We start from the raw sequence: 21120 nt of genomic DNA, 5'->3' as shown, positions 1-21120 counted from the left end.
GAGGAGTGTGCGACAGAGGTCGGGTAAGCTCACTTTCTAACTCCACAACCCAGATTTTGTTTGTTAAACTTGTAGTCTTCGGGCCCCAGCTGACACTTTCACAAATGTAGTAGCACTACCCAATACCTAAAAACACACTTTGATGTGTAAACCCTCTAAAACACAGACGTGAGATTTATATTAATCTTTTCATATCACTTTGTGTAGTACGGAGTTGGCAGCCAACTGTGTTGTCTCAACTCTGTCTACAACCCCATCACTGCTTCTTGTTGCTGTGACATAATTTCCTTTTAAGAATTGATAAGGTTTTATTTGATCTTGTGTCATAACTTTGAACTAGAGGGTGTCATACCTTAGTATATTCCTCTCCAGGGATATTCTTTTACCTGCATGCTAAATTACCTGTCATTTTAGAACCCAGCACTCTCTCCTGACCTGCAGTAACCCCTGTTCCCGCCATTCCCCATCACCTGACTTATCCAGCCAGATGTTCACCTGTCCCTACTTCCACTTGTTTCCAGTCAGATCGTGTTCTGTGTCCTCACTAAATGTTCCAGCCACTTCATCTGCCCGTCTATTATCCGCCTGCATGATCTTCTGCCTGTGGCCTGGACTTCTGCCTTTTTGCCTGCTGCCTGTCTGCCTCTCGTTGTCTGCCTGACTGGTTTAATGACACCAGTCTGCCCTTTGACTCTGAATAAAGACTTTGTACTTGGTTTTCAAGTCGTGCTTCTGGGTTCTAACCTGTGACACAAACACTGCTTGCTTCCTTCCTTCCCCTTTTTGTCAAACTACATCTGGTACAGGTCTGCCTGCACTAAATTTTCATTCTCTGTTTGACTTCATCTAGTTTTTCACATGCGAGTGCAGGAATAAGCATATTAATACTGTGGGGCTGTTTCAAGGGTTTAGTCAGTTATGCTGAATTGTCTATGAACTTTTTGTAGCATTTTTCATTACAACAAAAAGCCAAAGTAGAACTTGTTGTATTGTATGAACACAAAATGTTATGGTACCAGATCAACAACTACTTCTAAAGAGACTTATACCTAAATTTGGCAACAACAAAGAGCATTAAACCTGAGCTGTGAGACAGAGACTAGTGACAGCAAAAGAGAGGTTATCAACAACAGATTCCACTCCACTTTCAGTAAAATACCGGGCATGACTATGTGCGTTGGCAATGACTGATCCTTTAAATGAAAAAAGAGAGTCTGGAAAGAGTCCAAGGAATGGTTACAAGAGCCTTCTAGTCTTAAATATCAGAGAGGAGATTTTACTCATTTCTACATAAACAGATTGGTGAGTCAGGGTCGAGGGAGTGCGGTGTGTGTGTATATGCGTGTGTGAAGGAGGCTGAATCAGTTCAGTCTCGGCCTTCACTGCTCTGGCCGCAATCACAATCCGCCGCCGACCTCTATGCTCGTCCAAGTCTTCTTCCCCACGAGGGCTGACATACTCCGGTCTAACGTAATGAACCCACTGAACCTCACCAGAGTCCTCTCACTTATTAGTTATATCGCAACTGAGGCAGGCGTACTCCGGGGAGGGAAAGGAAGGATATCTCTGCAGTGTAGATCAGTGCTTTGTTCTGGGTAACTGACTGAGGGATCGGAGAGACTCTTTCATGGCTCTTACAGTGAGTAAGAACCATGACAGGGTTTCTCTTAAATAATCAAATGGTAAGCTGTCACTGATTGATGCCCCTTATGGGCAGATATTGATACCAGAAGGTATAGCATGCCTCTCTCATCATTTTCTATTAGGTTCTGTTCTGTTGTTTCGCTGTCATATCAAACTCAAGTAACGGCCATGGTGTTTGAAAAAAGCTCAGCTGCACACTACCAGTAAGCTATGCTGTGTCTACTTTGAAGCTTTTTTTCCCCTTTGAATGAATATAACTAGGCGGGGGTGGAGAGAGAAAAAAAAATACTCTGAGAATCATCTATCCTGCTTTCACTTTTCATTATCTAAATCGAAAACTCAATTTGATTGATTTCTGATTTCGAATCAAAATCATGCCACCCTGGTGCTTAATAGTTATGAGGCTTACACCATCTCTCTTTTTAATTGTTAGAAAACTTATGTACATCTTATCTCAAGAAAATCTGGCTATTCATTTCATTTAACATATCTCATGACCATAGGTGAGTGCTGGGACGTAGATGGACTAGTAAATTGCCTTCCATCTCATGCTCCATTCTACCCTCACTCTTGAACAAGACCCCAAGATACTTGAACTCCTTTGCTTGGGGCTGTAAATTCCCTCCCAATCCCTTAGCCTTAAACATAGGGTGAGGAGCTCAGATATCTGAAGGGAGCGCGGAGTAGAGCCGCTGCTCCTTCACACAGAAAGGGGTCGATTGAGGTGGTTTGGGTATCTGATCAGGATGCCTCCTGGGCACCTCCCGTTAGAGGCGTTCCGAGCATATCCAACTGGTGGGAGACCCAGAACATGCTGGAGGGATTATATATCTCGTCTTGCCTTGCAACACCTCAGGATCCTCCAGGAGGAGCTGGAAAGCACTGCTGGGGAGAGGGGCATCTGGAATACTTTGCTCAGTTTGCTGCCCTCAGATAAGCAGTTGAAAATGGATGGATGGATTTCATATAACAGAGATTTTCTTTAGATTAGCCAATGATTCTCAGCTTGTCCACACCAAAGTACAGCTATTCTGAAATGTTCTCCAGGGACAGAGACTTCTACTTTCTATAGCTACTGTTCATCATTTTATTGTCATATTTCTGCACAGCAACTTGCACAGGTTAGTAGTTGTTAGGAAAATCTGCCTCAGGGGCAACATGTAAGTCGATGTCCGTTACCATCCTGTGACGCACCAACAATTTGTCATCATCCTCTGAACTCCATGATATTATCTCAATGTCTCCATAAGTGAACCATCTCCAGCTGCAATTCCATATCAAAGCACAAGTGTGTGAGTGGTCTCATGCAGGCACATAACATACAGTATGTCCTGGTTGGCCATTGGCTGTAGTCTCTTGTGTGTTCATGTGCAACTTTTTGGCCAAGACACAGGTGACATGAGGCAACGCAACAGTCTGTCTTCATCGCTACTAGTTTTCTGATGTCTGTTTGGTGTCTCTGGGCTTTTAAGCTGGTGCATCTCATGAAGACCTCCATCATCCATCGAGCTGAGCTGCTCAACATCAGATCCAATAGACTGCTGATCAAGGCTGGTGGAGGAGGTCTACGTTTCCCTGCCAAATTTGCTGAAGACTACACTCTCTGACCAATGGAATGATGAATATGTGTGTGTCCTTCCTTCCCTCGCTGTCTCTCCTGCTGTGGGACAGTGCTGAGATGTCTTTTAAAACCCCACAATGGGGAGCCTTAATAGCAGCTGATCATATCAGTGTCATGAGAACATTTATCTTTTTATCTATGGTCCACACTACTCTGCAAGAAAAATTAGAATTACCACCTTGTGGTTGTATGCCTCCGTGAACCAGGCAAGTTGCAGTTACAGTTTACATCTACGTATGTCCAGACTCATATGCAGGCCTGCCAGTTGACAATGCTTGGGTGGACACCCAAGATAAGAGTCACCAATTCAGTATCTGACCAAGTGTGTCCCCTACTGTTCTTGAGATATGGCGTTGAGTAATAGCAAGAAAAGTGGTTCTGCATAACATTATGATGTCACAGTGAAGTTGACCTTAAGTCTTTTGTATATGAAATGCCATCACTACATCATTTTATCCTGCTAGACATTTGTGTTAAATTTTGGAATAATTAATCAATAAATTCTTGAAATATGACCAAAAACATGTTTTGTGAGGTCACAATGACCTTGAACTTCTAACACAAAATTTGAATCAGTTTATCCTTGTGTCCTACTGGACATGTGTGCCAAATTAAATTAAATTCCCCTGAGGGCCTTCTTTTAATATATACGATCATGAGATTCAGATGTAAGCAAGGTCTCAGTGACCTTTCACCTTTCACCATCAAAATCTGATCAGTCCATTAGATCCAAATGGATGTTTGTGCCAATTTTGGATACATTTCTTCGAGGTATCCTCGAAATATTGCAATCTTGAGAATGAGACAGATGCAAGGTCAGAGTGACCTTGACGTTTGACCACCAAAATTTAATCAGTTCATCGCTGAGTCATTAATAATTTTAAATACTACTAAATAATACACTAAATCAGTCAGGCTGGGAACCGACAGAGTGACACATTTCTCCTCGCATTTAGTGTTGCTTGAAATATGTATAATACATTTGACTCCAGCTGAGTACCTTAAAACATTTAAATTTCCCAGGATTCCCCAGATAGTGTGCTTCTGCTCCCAGGACAGAAAATGTCTCACTTTCAGGAAAAATATGGATCCCTACACATGACTGACCTGATAAGATGTTCCTACCTGGGGATTATTGCTCTGTCTTTTATCCTATCAGATGACAAAACCACTTTGTATCTAGAACCAGTATGAGAATGGCTTCTTGTAAGAAATAAATCCCTTCTGCAAATTGAGAGCAGCTTTCGAGGACACAGATCTGGTAGCAATTACTTGTGCATGTGCATACAGAACCCCTCTTTGCGTTTTACAGAGTGCATATAAAACACATAACATAAATTGTATTCATAAACATTCTGAATATTAATCATCAATATCAGAACTCTAATCTGATCTGTGTCAACATTACTTGGACCCTGTGCCAGCTGATTTTGGATGTTTCCATCAGCATGCTGCTGTACCATTGAGCTGGAGAGCAGAGATTTGTTTGGAGTCTACGTTCATCATCTGTGTCTGACCTGAATGCACGTTCTCCAGCTGTCTGCTGTAGTGACAGGCAAAACAAACCAACAGTTAACCACAGCAGGAGTTAGTGGCATTTTACCTCTACTTATGAAGTGCCGCAAGAAATATTACCTATTATTACACTGATGGTTGGTGATAATGGAGTAAACTGGCTGGGAAAACCACAGTCACAGCCCCTACAATGAGTTTTTAAAAAAAATATATATATATAAAAATTCTTCCCTATGCTCATATCAGCAATTTTGTAGAGTTGGCTTGTAGGCTTCACTATTCAGCATGCTGCCAACCAGTCAGCATGCTACTAAACACACTGCCTGTTTGATTATTGACAGATAAAGCATCACACTAGGTTAGGATCATATTTATCAGAAACCAGGAAGGCAAAAGCAGAACTTGTGGTCGGGGACAGAAGGCTGAGGCAGTTACCGGGATTCAGGCAAGGTTGGCTTGTCAAAGACAGGCAAGGTTGGCAACAGGAAATCAGTCTGGGAAGTAGTGCTAGAGAGTCTTGCATGCGAAGAGGTGAAGAGCAATCTGGCAGTGAATGTGTGGAGGGCGGGAGTCTTTATACTGAGCCAGTCAGTGACTGAAAGCAGGTGAGTGGAGTTGGGCTGATTAGGTGGCAGGCTGAGCAGAGCAGGTGAGCAGAGTTGCCTTGATAAGATGGGTGTGGCTGGCAGCCAGAGTGGAGCAGAGGTGGGGTAAATGGAAAAGGACTGCATGAGGTGAGCAGAGGAGCAGAACTGTGACAGTAACACTGCAAACACTGGGCCAATCCTGTCCCAAAAAGATGCAGAAAAACTGGTCCACGCTTTTGTTACCTCTAGGCTAGATTACTGTAATTCTCTACTATCAGGTAGCTCTAATAAGTCTTTAAAAACACTCTAATCCAGAATGCAGCAGTACCTGTACTGACAGGAACTAAGAAATGAGATCACATTTCTCCTGCTTTAGCTTATCTGCACTGGTTCCCTGTAAAAAAATTTTTACAAAACAAACAAAAAATTATAGCTGCTGCGCAGCAATGGGTCGGGTCCAGGCATTTTTAGGCAATTCTGAGCAACAAGGAGAAGAATTGGGAGACATTTAGGAATTTTGCATCAGCTGAGGCTTGAACTCACAACTTCTGAGACTAAGAATCAATTTCTATCTCACTGAGCTAATTAGTCAGTGACAATTCATGTGTAGCTTCACAAACTGACTAAGCGAGACGTGCAGGTTTAGCAGCCGTCCATGCATGGAAAAGCAGATTTCAAACCACTGTAAAAAATTCAGTTATCGAAACAAAAATCTGAAAATACACATATTGCATCTACACAGCATGGAGATGTTGGTAATTTGTTTTTAACAATGATTTATTGGCTCCATAAGTGAAAAACTGATGTTTAAAATTGCCATTTTTACATTGACTCCAATTGTTCACATTAGAGCAAAATTCAAAATGCTGTCAAAAATTCAGTTTTTGAGATAAAATTCTGAAATTTGCCACACATCATCTACCATGACTCTAGAATTTTGTCATTTTTTTCATGAACATTGAAGATTTATTTAGCAAGAATTTGTATGTATATGTTTACAGTACTGTTTACAGTCAAACATTTTGATAAATAAAAAATCTGAGAAACGTAGTTTTTATAGGACAGTCTGAAGATGCTCTGTAGCGAGTTATGAACTTCATAATTTTTAATAGGTTTAAATGTACAAAAGTTTCTTCAGTACTGGGGCTATAGTTTGATGAAAATGTGAAGTTGTAGCACGTATGGTTGATTTGTTATGAATTTTAAAAGTTTTGAACTTTAGACGCTTGCTGTAGCGTCACCATCAGGACTATTGGCTTGAGTTTACAGCTGAGGATATCTGGCATGAGACTGGACCTTTGTGCAAAGTTTGGTGAGTGTACACCCAAGGGAAGTATGATTTCCTCGGAAGAAGAAAGAAGAAAGAAGAAGAATACCTAGGATTACAATAGTGACACTATTGTAATCAGACTACAGACTACATTATAGAAGGGTCGTTATTTATTAATCCCTCTGTGTTTTTATAGTTTTACTTTATATCTGCTCCCGTTGCCTTGATAAAGTTAATACATCACGTCGTCATTTCAAACTCAACACTTCCTGACTTGTTTCAAATTAAATGCCCCTTATAAGCTCGGCTGAGAGAATCCCTCCATTTTCTAAACAGGCTTTTATTGTGAAACATTTGTATGAACTTGGTTGTGGAGGATACAGTAGCTTGTATGTTTACATACGGCACTTCAAATGAAGCTCCTGCTGTCTGCTGGCGCTTTGTACGTTACTACAACAACATTTCGGCTGGCACATGAACAGACACAGTGACTGAATAAAAACAGGACAAGAATAACCCGATGACATCACACACGTCGTGAAAGACGACCAGGGATAATTGGTGAGTACCATCGTGTAGTGTGTCATGTCTGTCGGCCAAGTCACGGCACTATTTTATGACTCCACAATCATGTAATGTCACATAGTGGCTTTCAGGACAGGCAGAAAAGTCGTGTAGTGTGTACCAGGCATAAATCTTCCTTTACCGTTTCTCCCTCTTGCATGTCGCTCATTTTCAGTGTGTGACTGCAGCGTGCACATGAGAGGGGGAGGGGCTGCTGTTGTCAGATAGGGAGAGACAGAGAGAGAGAGGTGAGCGGTACGGAGCTTCAGAGTAGAGGCAGACATTTTTTCAGGAGTCCCGCGGGTCACATGATTCACGGGATGGGAATCAGTTTCACTATTCGTCACGTGATTGGGATGGGATGGGAAAAAAAGTCAACGGGAGCGGGCGGGACTGGGAATCATAATTAGGCCTGTCGCGATATGCGATAAGTCGGTTAATTGCACGGTAAATTAAAAGGGATTAATTGTCATATTCATGCGTGTTTGTTTTCCTCGTCTCTCTCCACCAAAGAGACTGGACGACAAGAACGTTCACTTCCGTGCATCGTCTGGCAGCCAGGTGAGTTGGTTCATTAGTGTAATGAACGGAGGGAAAGCTCTTGTCATCGAGTGTCTTTGTCTCTGTAGGGGAGGTGGGGCTATGGGCTAGACACACACAGTGCGATCTTCGTGAGGGGGAGACGAGGCGGAGAACAAAACATAGTTGAGCGTAAGAGAAAGACATGGAACTTGTTCCTAAACCAAATGCCACGGTCCCTGTGTGCGAGTGTTTTGGATTTAAACCAAATGACAGAGGGCAGCCCAGTAATTTGGACAAGCTGGTGTGCCGGGTTTGTTCTAAAACCATCTCAACAAAAAGAGCGAATACGACCAACTTAACTGCAAACCTGCTACAACAGTAACATGCTGCTCTAACACTGACGCTTCAGTATTAATAATCTAATGATGCCATATATAATAATATCAGTCAGAGGAACCAAACACTGCTTCTACTGCAATACTTTAACTAAATTTTTCTCTCTCAGAACTGGTTCTTATGACGTGTTGTCTGACCACATCAGAAATCAAATGTGTTTGTCATTCTGAACAGCATCAAGGTGGAGTGAATGTTAAAATAATTAGGCAATAAACACCAAAACACAACATTAGATGTCATATTTGGGTTTATATTCAACTAAGGTAGGCATTGTGTGATCCATGTACTATAGATTTTTTTTTTTTTTTTTTTTTTTTACTGTAACTGAAACACAACACGGGAGCGGGATGGGACGGGAGTCATTCTTGTGGGATTGGGACGGGACGAGATTTTTTTTTCCTTTTTCATGGGATTGGGATGGGATGGGATTATTTTTGTGGAAGTGGGATGGGACGGGACTGAAAATCCACTCCCGTGTCACCCTCTACTTCAGAGCTGCTTTTCTGAAGCAAAACAAAAGTTTACATGTTCTAAAAAAAGAGAAAACATCGCATGTCCTGTGATGTGACCATTGCACATGCGCACATTGCGATGGCGATGTTCAAACGATAGCGTACGTGGTTTCGGATTGGTCATAGGCTGTACTCGCCGATGCCACATTTTAGGCATTTCGATATTGGTATCGGTATCGGTACAACTCTAGTGGTTACTTGAGATAAGCTCATCTGGCAATGCGGGAGTCTCTATATCCCATAGTGAGACATCGAAACAAATGCTATGAATGAGACATTTAGGTTACTTGTATAACCCTGGTTCTCAGAGTAGCATAAGTGAGATGTCTCACCAGACAGCCCTTCTTGCATGGGCGAGGCGAAAAGAGGTGCTAATTTTGAACAATGCTGCATTGTAGTGCAGGCTATTTTATGGTAGGTGGATCCATCTAACGCTGACATCGCAATCACCAGCCAACCAGGATTGGCGTAATGAGATAAATGCTTCTGAGGAATGCACAGGGAGGCGTATCCCATGGTGAAACATCTCACTCATGCTACTCTGAGAACCGGGGTTACGCAAGTAACCTAAAGTTTTCCTAGAGACACAAAAGTGATTTGAGGCAGGGCCAAATGCTGGTACTGAGTCTCACAACATTTGCTACCAGGCTGCAAGCAGCCTTATGATTTGCAAACAACAATTACCACCTGGCATTGGTAGACCAACACCAGGTAGACAAACTGCAGTTCACATCATCCATGTCTGTCCAGACTCGTGTGTAGCCATGACAGTAGACAATGCTTCAAATATGTATGTTGCAGCAAAGAAGGTCGATACGTTACGTATACATACGTACAATTTCAAGGTGGACACCCACGATTAGTGTCAACAGTTCAGTATCTGACCAAATGTCTCCTCTTTTGTTCCTGAGTAAAGGTGTTGAATATTGTCCCCGAAAAAATGGTGATGTCACTGTGTTGTTGTCCTTTGACCTTTTAGATATACAGTGTCATCACTTCATCATTTTATCCTATTATATATTTAAAATTTTGTCAGAATTAGCTTATGAATTCTTGAGTGATGGCCAAAAACATGTTATGTGAGAGCACAGTGACCTTAAGCTTTGACATCCCCATTTAACCAGTTCATCCCAGAGTCAAAGTGGACGTTTGTGCCAAATTTGAAGAAAATTCCTCAAGGCGTTTGTGAAATGTTGTGCTCATGAGAATGGGAAAGATGTAGGGCTCTAGTTTCCCGGCGCAGCGCAGGGTGGCGCAGAGTGGCGAACCCCGCGCAGAGCTAGTTTCAAGCAGCGCAACCCGAGGTGCGCTCAGTTTGGTAGTTTGGCAGACCAAGGTGCGCTGAGATGGGTGTGGCGGCGCAGCAGGGGGAGGTGTCGACAGATCCAGCTTGGCGCAGTGACAGTTTCCTGCCAAAAGGCTTCACCGAAGGTGCGCTAAAAGCTCGCCAACTGAAACCAGGTCTACTGTCAGAGCAGGGGGAGCGCAGTCGGTGTAAGCCGAAGTTTGGCTGACCGGCGGACAGTGCGCACACGTCACCAAAACCTCACAGGCAGGTTTCCAGAATATCAGGCACATTAACGATGCAATAAATACCCAAAAAAACACTATTCAATGCAACTATATGCATTCAGCACATAAATGTATCTCTATATCGACTGTCCCGTCACATCTGATGTCAGATCAAAGGGCACTGGCACCGTTTGGCATGTTTGGCATGTGTAATGGAAACCCAACCTGATTTGATTAACACAAATGAGTTCACATCCCTCTCAGCCAACCACAAACAGCCACAGCATCAGATAGGGAGTATATATTCAGCATCTGTCATCTTAGAAAAGTCAAAAGAAAAGAAACAGAGTGAGACTACGAGAGAGAAAGAGACAGCGCATGTGCGCACGAGAGAAACGCAACATTGATTTACAATTGTGGTGACCTCCTCCCAGGCTACCTTTGCATCATCAGCCCGTGAAGGTCTGCTCGCAGTTCCGTATATTCAGACACTGCGAGCTTGGACCTCCCGGACCAAAACATCAGTTTTCTCCTGGGAGAAGTTTGGCTGTCCGACGCTGCTGCTCTCTTCTGCCATGGCAAATTGAGTAAACTCTCATTACACCTTCGCGCGGCGCATTTAAGGGCGAGGAGAGGGGCTCATTTGATTGGTGTGATGTGTGTAAAACCTACTCCACACCTTCTCTCCTCCCTCTTTCCGACTTGCGCAGGTAGGAGGGACGGAGGTGGGAAAGAGGAGTAGCTGCACCAGCGCGCACAGTGTGCCAAACTTACAAAATCCGCCTGGCCACACCCAGTTGGCGAAGCGCAGGTGCGCTGCGCCTCCGCCGTGCCTGGTCTGCTAAACTAGAGCCCATAGTGTCACAGTGATCTTGACCTTCCAGTGTTTCCCCTACCATTATATTAGGGGGGCGTCCCACCCTCCAAACGGCACCCCCCACCCCCCCTTGAAGGTGAAGTTAATTTTATTCAATTTTATTTTCTATATAGCGCCAAATCACAACAGAAGTCATTTGAGGTTACCTTTCTTGACCGAAACCTGACCCGACCCTGATTTTTAAGTCCAAACCCAACCAAAGCCCAATATAGTTTGTTACCTGACATAGTTATTGTTATGGACAGCGTGTAAATTACCATCAAAAGACTGCTGTTATGCACAGTCAAATACGGTGCTTGCACAGCAGCGCAGCGCAGCACTGTACACACCCTCGATTGGAGTGGAGCCTGTGTTGCGTCCAGGCGTTGTCACGTAAATAATAAATTCCACTACTTGAATAGGCCATAGCACAACACAGCATCATGTCAAGTTTTCATTTAATTGTTATCTGAACAATAGTGACTAGTGACCCTCTCCCACAGTCAGTACGTGAAACTACATAAATTTGAAGTTGGTGGCATGGAGCTCAGCTGAAAGGTGGTACTTATAAGTATGGTACTTACTGTTGTTGGATGTGCTGTTGGATGTAATGCGGTCGTACAAGCTGGGGGGCCGGCTTGACACTTAGCTTCATCTGGGCCATGTTGTTGGAGGGAGTGGGGGCAGAGCCATAACCATTAGGAGGAACTTGCTGAGGTATGGGCCGCTGGGGTACCACATTGTGTCCATTAGTGTGTCCATTTGAGTTTGCAGTGGTGTGCCCGTTGGTGGGCCCATTCCCAGGCACTGCTGGAAAGGGCTGTGTGGGCACCGTCTTCTGTTCGCATGCCTTCCCCTTTGAGCCAGGCTTGCAGACACAGAGCTGAGGCCTGAGGCACATTCCTCCGTTCTGGCATTGAGGGATGCAGTTGGCTAAAACACAAAACCCAGGCAGAGCAGAGAGAAGAGGAAAGAGAGGAAAGAGAAACAGATGGAGAAGGAAAATGAGTGATGACAGTAAGAGATACAAAACACAGTGAAATAGATGCAAGCATGCAGATAAATTGGACCTAATGTTTCATGATTCTAAACGCACACTCTTGCACATGCACCTCACTCTGTCATGCATTGTAGGATATCCAAAACAAGTAGGTTAGGAAGTAACAAGTCAATCACACTTCTACAAAAGAAAATAACAATCATATGACACCACTGCTTTAAAGTTAGATCTTTAAAGACGCTTACTACAAACTCTGGTGCATTTGCCATTTAACTCCAAAAAGACTAGAATGTCTTGTTCTGCAAAGCTGAATCTCCCATGTAGACAAAAAAATGTACCCTTGGGCACTAAAGTAACCTTGAACCTTGAAAGTTGTAAATTTAACTGGTCGTAAACTGGTGTGGACCAAACACCTGGACTGAGAATGCTTGAAACAGTGGATTAAAGAGATGAGTTGTGCTCAAATGCATATGTAATTTTACTGTGGTGAATATAACCTGTTAGAATCCACAATGTATGCAGTTATAACTTACAAGTTAAAACTAGATACACAGCAAAGTAACAGTAGCAGAGCTCTCCAGGTTGACCTCCATCTTTGGTGACCATCTTTTTTACCGCCAAGGTAACAGATATATGAACAAGAGGGTCGAAGTTCAAGGTCTAATGTTATGAAAAAGTAGTTTGTCCCAATTGTGTGCATACTGCAACAGTACGTGCTTTGTAAGGGTGGCTGTGGTACCTACTAAAATTAAAAAGAAAAAGTAAGCAATTCAGAACACACCCCTCGTGTGTTGAGGCTGTGTGCATCACTTTTTAGTGTCCCCTGAAAACCCTTTCCATTGTGTCTTCCTGCAACACGTCTTAATTTGCAGCGCCTTTTCTAAATGCAGCAAATAAGTCACCACAGCAATGCCATGCATGTGTTTATTTACTAAAGTGATATAAAATATCATTTTTTTATTATTATTTTCCTTGACATTGACCCTAAAATATTATCAGGCTATTTCAAGGTACTTGATTATATGACAAATTAGTTTAAAAAAAATTTTTATTCTTAATTTAAGAGCATAGAATTTCAACAAAATAAGTGATGTAGTTTTACATGCCAACCTAACAGCTGGCCTCAAATATTCAGTCAGAACTAGACAAAGACGATCTCTCATTTATTTAGTCTGTAAACAACAACAGTAACTCAGAGTGAGATTCAGATTCTGTACACATAAGTAGTTTAACAAAATAAAATCTACCTCAAACTACTATATGTGTATGTATATGTATATGTATATATATATATATATATATATATATATATATACTATACATACATACATATATATACAGATAAACATATATATATACATATATATATAAATCAGCAGGAGATTTCCTTCACTTTTAACTAAATCCTTCTTTTCCCACCAGGACCTTTATGCTCTGCCATTTCTCCTCTAATCAGCACGCCGTGACCTGTGACAGGCTGTTATGCTACCATAACGATAACACATTCACATATATGTATTTTTTGTTGAGCCACAAGCATCAGGTAGGTTTACATTACCAAAGATTTATGACAAAATCATTGACACAGACTCCCGCTGAATGAGTTCCCTCTGAGCGGTAAGTCACTTAAAGAGTCTGAGAGGTCCGAGGCTGTTCATAAAACATTCAGGAGGACACAGTTTATTCCACACCACTGAAGCTGCTCCTCTTTTTGGAACCACTGCAGAGTCTGCAATAATTTCGCTTTCAGCCATGCTTGTTGTTGCCGTGGATAACAGTATGATGTTAATATGTCAACAAGTCAAAATACTGCAAGTATCACAATATGATTTTTTTAAATCATATCAAGGATTATAACAGTATTTTCATGAACAAAATGATATGGCACACCCCTACTTGACAAAAAAAGATAGATTCTGAGGGCACTGATTGTGCTGACTCATCCTAAGGACCTGTGTTTTGTCCCCATAATTTTTCTGTATAAATATGGAACAAAATGCTAACTGTTTGCTGTTCAAAATATCATATAGGTTTTGAAGGGTAGAGTAAAATCACAATGACACATGGGAAGATTTTTTTTTAAAAATGAAGTTACCACTGCTACCGTGTGTCTTAACTGGATAGGAGCATTTACTCTGTATTCTATATTTGACTGGTCAGTGTGGCACAGTGTCTGAAAGCAGATGTTCCAAAACAAGAGTCTGAGTTAACAGCACTGATATACTGAAAGAGATGGAGCTAGGCTTGGATAGGTTGTGATCTGAATATCAGGAGGAGAAGCTCATCTCCAATGTGCTTCAAGCCAATTTAACCCCTATTCATAATTACATAAGATACAGTCATCTGGTGAACAGAGTTGTTAACCTCCTGTTAAAGTTTTAGGCCCATTATATAATTGTTTTAAGCTTATCACTTTAGAGGATCTGAATTAGGACCTCCGAAATTCGGGGTTGTTGAGTTAATGTTAAAGGTCACCTCAGCAGCTCAAGTGAAAAGCTGTCTACAGGTAGAATTGGGGAAAAATTGATTGAATTGGAAAATATTACAATATTTTTGTGTGGTAATACTGTACAGGGTCCGACATTAACGGTTGCCCGAATGCCCGGGGCAAGTAAAAATAGCCGGCGGGCCAGCAGACCCTGCGCAGACATGCCCGATCGGGCAAGCAGCACCGACTCGGACACACACACATACCGGACAGCCTCTCAGTCCTTACCCGCTAACGTTAGCTCATGTACAACACACGTATCACACAGAAACTTTTACAAAGGGTCATAATGTGCTTCTAGTGACTGTCAAATCGCCAGCGAAAGTTGTTTACACTGCCTGCTCTCATGGGACAAAGATCCTCTGAGAAGAAATACGGTTCACTCTGCTCTGCCGCCAGGAACAAACTGGGAGGCAAAGATCCTCTCTGAGGAAGAGGGCTCACTTTGCTGCAGGGTTCACCAAAACGTTTTTTTGTTTTTTTTTCTTTTAATAAATTGAACACACATTAAAGAACATACAAGATCCTGTAGAGAAGTAATACATATAATACAATACGATAAACATTGTCAACTTAAATGAAGGAAGAGGATTTTTTTAAACTCAAATTAAATATTGGGGATTTATGTATATCCATAGAGACATATAAATAATTATATAATTAAAGATATGTAGGCTATGTTAGGTGAATACTCCTGTCAGTGACCCTGACCACTGGCATTGGCAAAAGAACTGGAGTTGGTCCCCGGACGCTGCACTGCGGCTGCCCACTGCTCCCAGTGTATACAGTAGGATGGGTCAAATGCAGAGGTCAAATGTATGTAATGTGCTGAGAAAGGACAATAAAGAATCTTCTTCTAATAATAATTTCTAATAACTAGGAGATAACAAAAGAATAAAGAGATTTCAAAGACTTAAAAAATAAGGGACATGAATCAAAACAACAAGAAACGAGATATATCCCCAGTCATGCACACCCAGTTTTAATAGTACTGTTTTTAAACACATATATTGTTTTGTCTTCATTCAATGTAGTTAGCACATAGTGTTATTGCACCATTGGTTTTGGCCTTGGTGCCCCACAGTTTGGCCGTGATGCCCCAATAAATTTGTATTTATCAAAGGCCAAAGTGGGCTTGCCCTAAAAATATCTTAACTCCAGGCCTGTAATCGTGTATTTCCTCTCCTGTTTCTGTCCTCGGAGGGGCCAGTTGCAGTGTGCTGCTTTTTTATGTGCTGCTGCCTCCATTGGCTGAGCATCTCTGCTGACGTAAGATATAAGTCATGAGCGAAAATATGCACCACACAGCCAGAAAAAAAACCTCTTAGACAGGGCAAGTAAGAATTTAGATGGGGCAAGTAGATTTGAGAAGTACTTGCCTGGCACTGCAAGTAGGAAAAAACCTTAACGTCGGACCCTGCTGTATTGTCACACTGTGCCAAGTATCTATTTTTTTTGGTTAAATAAATTATTGATATCATAAATACAACTTAAACTTTAGGTACCCTACTAGAATACTATAATCAATTGCTTTTTCAGTCATTTTTGCTTTTTACATTTTGCCGCTGCAATAACAAAATGACTGACAGGAATCTGTCTGTTGAAGCACATAATCAGTGACGAAGTCTGGAGCACACAGTTACAGTTAGAGCTTTTCAATAAGTTGTAACAGCAGATATGTCAACACAAAGCAGCGGTTGTGAAGAAGTTTAAAATGCCTGCGCCCTAATAGCTGGGCCCTAGGAATTACTTCTGTCTACCACTGGCATATGGCATAACACAAAACAGACTACAACCTAGGGCTGGGCGATATGAGCAAAATCTCATATCAAGATATAAGTAATTTCATATCCCGATAACGATACATATCACGATATAGCACATTTTAATCCAATGAATAAAAAGTGAGGCTGTACTCCGCACCACCTGATTTGGTTTGAATATTGTCTCCGTCTCACTGCATCTCTGCGGGGCTGAGCCCTCAGTGTGTGCAGCGCAACAGAGACAGACAGCGGTGGAGTTATATAAACTCGTAACACTGTAAGTGCCGTAAAAGCTTCGCGACTCAAAAAGCCAAGAAGAGTAATTTATCAATGAGATCCGTGCAAAAGATGGACAGACTCCAAATGACGAAAAATATTGCTGTAAAAAGTGTAATTTGCGTCACGATATAAACGACAGAGCAAAATATGAAACGATAGACATTTTTCTCTCGTCACACGATATATATCGTCATATCGCACAGCCCTACTACAACCGCTGTGAAAGCAACCTAATTTCTAAAAAAAACCTTATATAACAAAATTGGTAATGCATAATTTCAGCTTCACACACACACACACACACACACACACATAATTCTGACACAGTGTCACATCCCTAACGTTACATGTGTGATGTCATCCCAGCTGGCAGCAACTTTCCGTCATTTATCACTGCAGCTGGTTAGAGATGGTTGTTTCAGTGACTTTATCAGCTTCCTCCAAAACCATCTGCTACAATTACATGTCTGCCTCAGGCATACCACTATAAATGTGTATACACACAGCATAAGAGCTCCACATGCATGTTTACATCATATCCACATGGAAGACATGTTGACTTTTTTGGTGAAAACATTACATTAGTGAAATATAAATGTCTCTCAATTGTTCATCAAAACATACTAGTATATTAGATTGGAGTACTCAGAGTAGTTTCTGTTTAGTGATATTTTTTCCACTTCACTTAAAGCAAACAGTGACTTATAATAACACTATACTATATTAAAACAGTGATTATTATTCAGTGTAGAATGATTAAAACATTACGATTCTTATGAAAATGTCAGCGAGTGCTCAACGCTTATGAAGTTTTATGATACTTGACCTGATAAATCATTATAAAATGCTTAATAATGTGTTATTGTTATACAAAGCATTATGGATATTTATGAGAGCTTATAACTATAATTATACAGTGTTATAATCAGATTGTAACACATTAGAAATATGTTTATAATGCATTCTAAACATGGGCATCATAGCGTGTTACGCTTCATTTTAATCTTTTCCTGTATAATAATAAAATGAAATGAATGAGGCTCCTAAGAAGCAGTGTGTGGAAGTATTAAGGGTTATTTATCGTATGAATGAGATTGTTTGTTGACTATGTAAAAAGAAGCTGCCTCACTCTACAACCACAACACATCTCAGGACTCACCTGCTAGCTGCAATCCAAATTGGGCAGCGGAGGCACCAGAAATTATCTTCATGACCCAGATAGTCGTAAAAAGGCTGTCACTAATAGGCACTGTTTCCCAGCATATTTGCATTGTTTCTGAAGGATGCTTTCAGAATGATGATGTTGTAAAATTTCAAGTTGCACCACAATCTCAAAGACCTTTTCACACAAATCACACTACTAAGTCCCTTCTTTATGCCTCTGCTTTTTTTTACATAAAACCAAACAGCAGCGTCATGCCGCACCGGTGTTTGATTTTAGACAGCATCTCAGCATCACAGAATCCACAGAGGTGTGACATGTAACAAATCAGCTTTGGCCTCTAGTGTAACATAAAACATATGCGTTTTCAGTTCTTTCTAAGCAATAACAATGACATTAACAATTATTTAACACCTCTCGTCATCTGCTCAGAGGGTAGGGAGCTGACAAATCTCATCATTTTCACAATTTGTTTCTCCTTCTGAGAATAAGCCACTAACAACTATCAGCTACTTTTTAAATCTCCCCTGGTGGGTTACACACATAGCACGTCATCAAAACATCACACCTGTTCCTGCCCATGATCCTGTCCTGCTGGCTGTCCTGTTTATACAGACAGCATTTCAATGCTGTTACTACCTCCATTCCCAGTTTAGAGGTGAGACAACTCTGTCCACCCATTCTGCAATTGTACCTTACGCCAGTGTTTCCCCTAACATTATATCCCTGACGATAAAGTTTATTTTATTTAATTTAATTTCCTATATAGCGCCAGTTCACAACAGAAGTAATTCAAGGTTAGGCTTTCCTATAGAACAGGTCTATACCTTGTCCTCTTACTAAACAAACTAAATAGCCTTATGCTATTTATGTTATTTACAAAACGGCGTGTCATTTCTGTCTCTACATGGTTGCGTCTTTACAATTCTCCTCTGCTCTCTGTATTGCGCACAGCGGAGTACAGCCCCAATATGCGCGCACACACACACACACACACACACATACACACACACACAGACACGTGCACACACATACAGACACGTGCGCACACACAGACATACACAGACACGTGCGCATACACACAGGTGAGCACACCAGAGAATGCAGACTTATTAAGTTGCTGACGCTCACTTGCGTTAACCAGTTAGGAAACAGTGTTATATATACAGAATGGCAAGGTGGTGTGACTGTGTGATATTCCTGACACCACATGGTTAACTATAGACCAAACTAAAGGAACTACTGATGGGTGGACATTGCCATATGATAAATGATCTAGGTGACTGTTCAAGTCAATTTCAGAGGTATCTAACAGTTAGCTTTGTAGTTGTCAAGTGGCACACAGCTGCACGACAGTATTGTCTGTAATTGCTGTTTAACTCTGACGCACATTATGTAACTGCTTTAAACCTGCAATAAGTGACTCAGTAACATTAGAGGTCATCAGTCACATGTCAAATACTTCTCGTCGTGCCTGATTAGTTAATCTAACTATCATAGAACAATGTACTCATGACACAATTGTCCAAACCAACAGTTTTTCATTATTACTGGTCAACTAGTTTACTTTGAGGTTGACTTTTCTCTGATGGGTTTAAAGGTCAGCAACAAGCACCATCATCATTTTATCTGATTCTTTCCATGTAGAAACAAGATCAAATTTTTGATTATGCTGGACACAAGTGAATGTTATTCAAAAATAGACCTCAAACACCTTCCTGGGGTTTGATATACAGAGAATAAATTACAACTTAAATTTCTGAGTATAATAAATCATAATCATAATAAATAATATTCTGAATGTGGTCAGAATAATTTATTTGAGAGAACTCGTCAGCCCTAATTCTACAAAACCGAGAAAAGTTAATTACCAGACAGCAAACATTAGACACAGAGCATTAAAGGTAGCTATCCATGTTCACTATAAATACTTAAAGCTGAACAATGAATTATTATCTGTATCATTCTGTAAATAACTGTTATCAAATAATTATTTATTAGATGCAGTTTTGCGCATATGTGTGTCTGTGTGTGCATGCATGTGTATGTGTACAGGAGACCATCAAAAAGGGCTCTGTTCTCCCCAAGCAGATCAAGGGCATCCATTTATCAACTACAAAGCCTGTCTCATAGACGACATGGCAGAATTGTAAATACTATAGTGCAACACACACGTGCACATGCACACTTAGATAGGTTTCGATAAAACCATGCAAAGGAAGCTGATAGCAGATAACACACACGCATCGGGACTGCTCTCTGACTACATTAATTCCTCAGCCTAAACATACCATTATCTTAATAGTAATCTTACAATATGATAAACACAAGTCCTAATGTGAGAATTGAGAGTGAGAAGTAGTGAGAATTTTTTTTATCATTCTCCAAAAAGGTCTGAACTCGTTCCCACAAAGACAGAAGCACTAGACTGCACCAACACACACTCAGCCACCTTCGAACAATACACTCTCCTGAAGACATTTCACTGTGTGAGCCTGTGTGCTCGCATGAGTGTGTGGGAGAAATGACTCAGAAAGAGGCCCTCTCATTCTCCCCTGGGTCCCTGAGGGTGTGTCACCTCCTCACTAAGCTTGTTAGTCTAATTAGTGGCTTTGAGATTTGTGAAAATGATTAATGGAGGGAAAACTAAATGGCTGATGAAAGACATCTGCTGGCACAAGGAAAAGTTACCTCCTCTGTGGTTGTCCACATTTCTCAAGATAATCACAATATACACTCAATGTACTTAGTCATTTCTTACAAATAGGATCTGATCCAGTCTGTAGACATACACCCTATAGATATGATGCTCTTTGATTAGTGAATAACAAACCTTTAGGTCTCATTATGTTTTTAAGGTCCAGTTAGTAGGATTTATGGGCATCTATGAGCAGAAATGGTACATAATACACTGCTCAAAAAATATGGGGAACAATTAATTGTCACAGTATAACACCAAAACAGTTAAACTTCAGGGATATCAATCTGTCTATTTAGGAAGAACAAGTGATTTTGAATCTGTTTCACCTGCTTTGGTGCAAATGAAAGTGACAACAGGTGCAATGGAGAGGCAAGAGCAAGACAACCCCCAAGAAGGAAATGATTTTGCATGCTGTGGCCACAGACAGTTGCTCTCTCCTTATCCTTCCTGACTGATTCTTCTCTAGTTTTGTGTTCTGCTAGTGTCCTTGTCACTACTGGTACCATGAGGTAGTACCTGCAGCCCAATCAGGTTGCACCATTTATTGAGCTTATCCCAGTTATGATCATATTTGGGATATGATTTTACATGACCACAGAGAAACTGGGTTTCATATTCCCATATCTATCATGGTTTCTTACGGAGTACTCCAGCTAGCATATTTGTGTTTCTCTTACACCCCAACACACGGAGCACCAATGCCTGATGATAAAATGTTCCACTATTCG

General features: G+C 41.2%; 1 protein-coding gene across 4 annotated transcripts in view; it reads right to left on the bottom strand.

Moving 5' to 3' along the window:
• The window catches only part of ltbp1 (latent transforming growth factor beta binding protein 1), a 203971-nt gene that overhangs the window by 146364 nt on the left and 36487 nt on the right, over window positions 1–21120 (bottom strand). For all 4 annotated transcript variants that reach the window (XM_033612892.2, XM_033612893.2, XM_033612894.2 and 1 more), the window contains exon 3: window positions 11584–11932. In XM_033612892.2, the coding sequence (XP_033468783.1) occupies window positions 11584–11932 (349 nt within the window). The remainder of the gene's footprint in view (window positions 1–11583; window positions 11933–21120) is intronic.

The sequence above is a fragment of the Epinephelus lanceolatus genome, chromosome 17 (genome assembly GCF_041903045.1).
Source record: "Epinephelus lanceolatus isolate andai-2023 chromosome 17, ASM4190304v1, whole genome shotgun sequence".
Taxonomy (NCBI): Eukaryota; Metazoa; Chordata; class Actinopteri; order Perciformes; family Serranidae; genus Epinephelus; species Epinephelus lanceolatus.
This window is presented reverse-complemented; position numbering and strand designations above follow the sequence as displayed.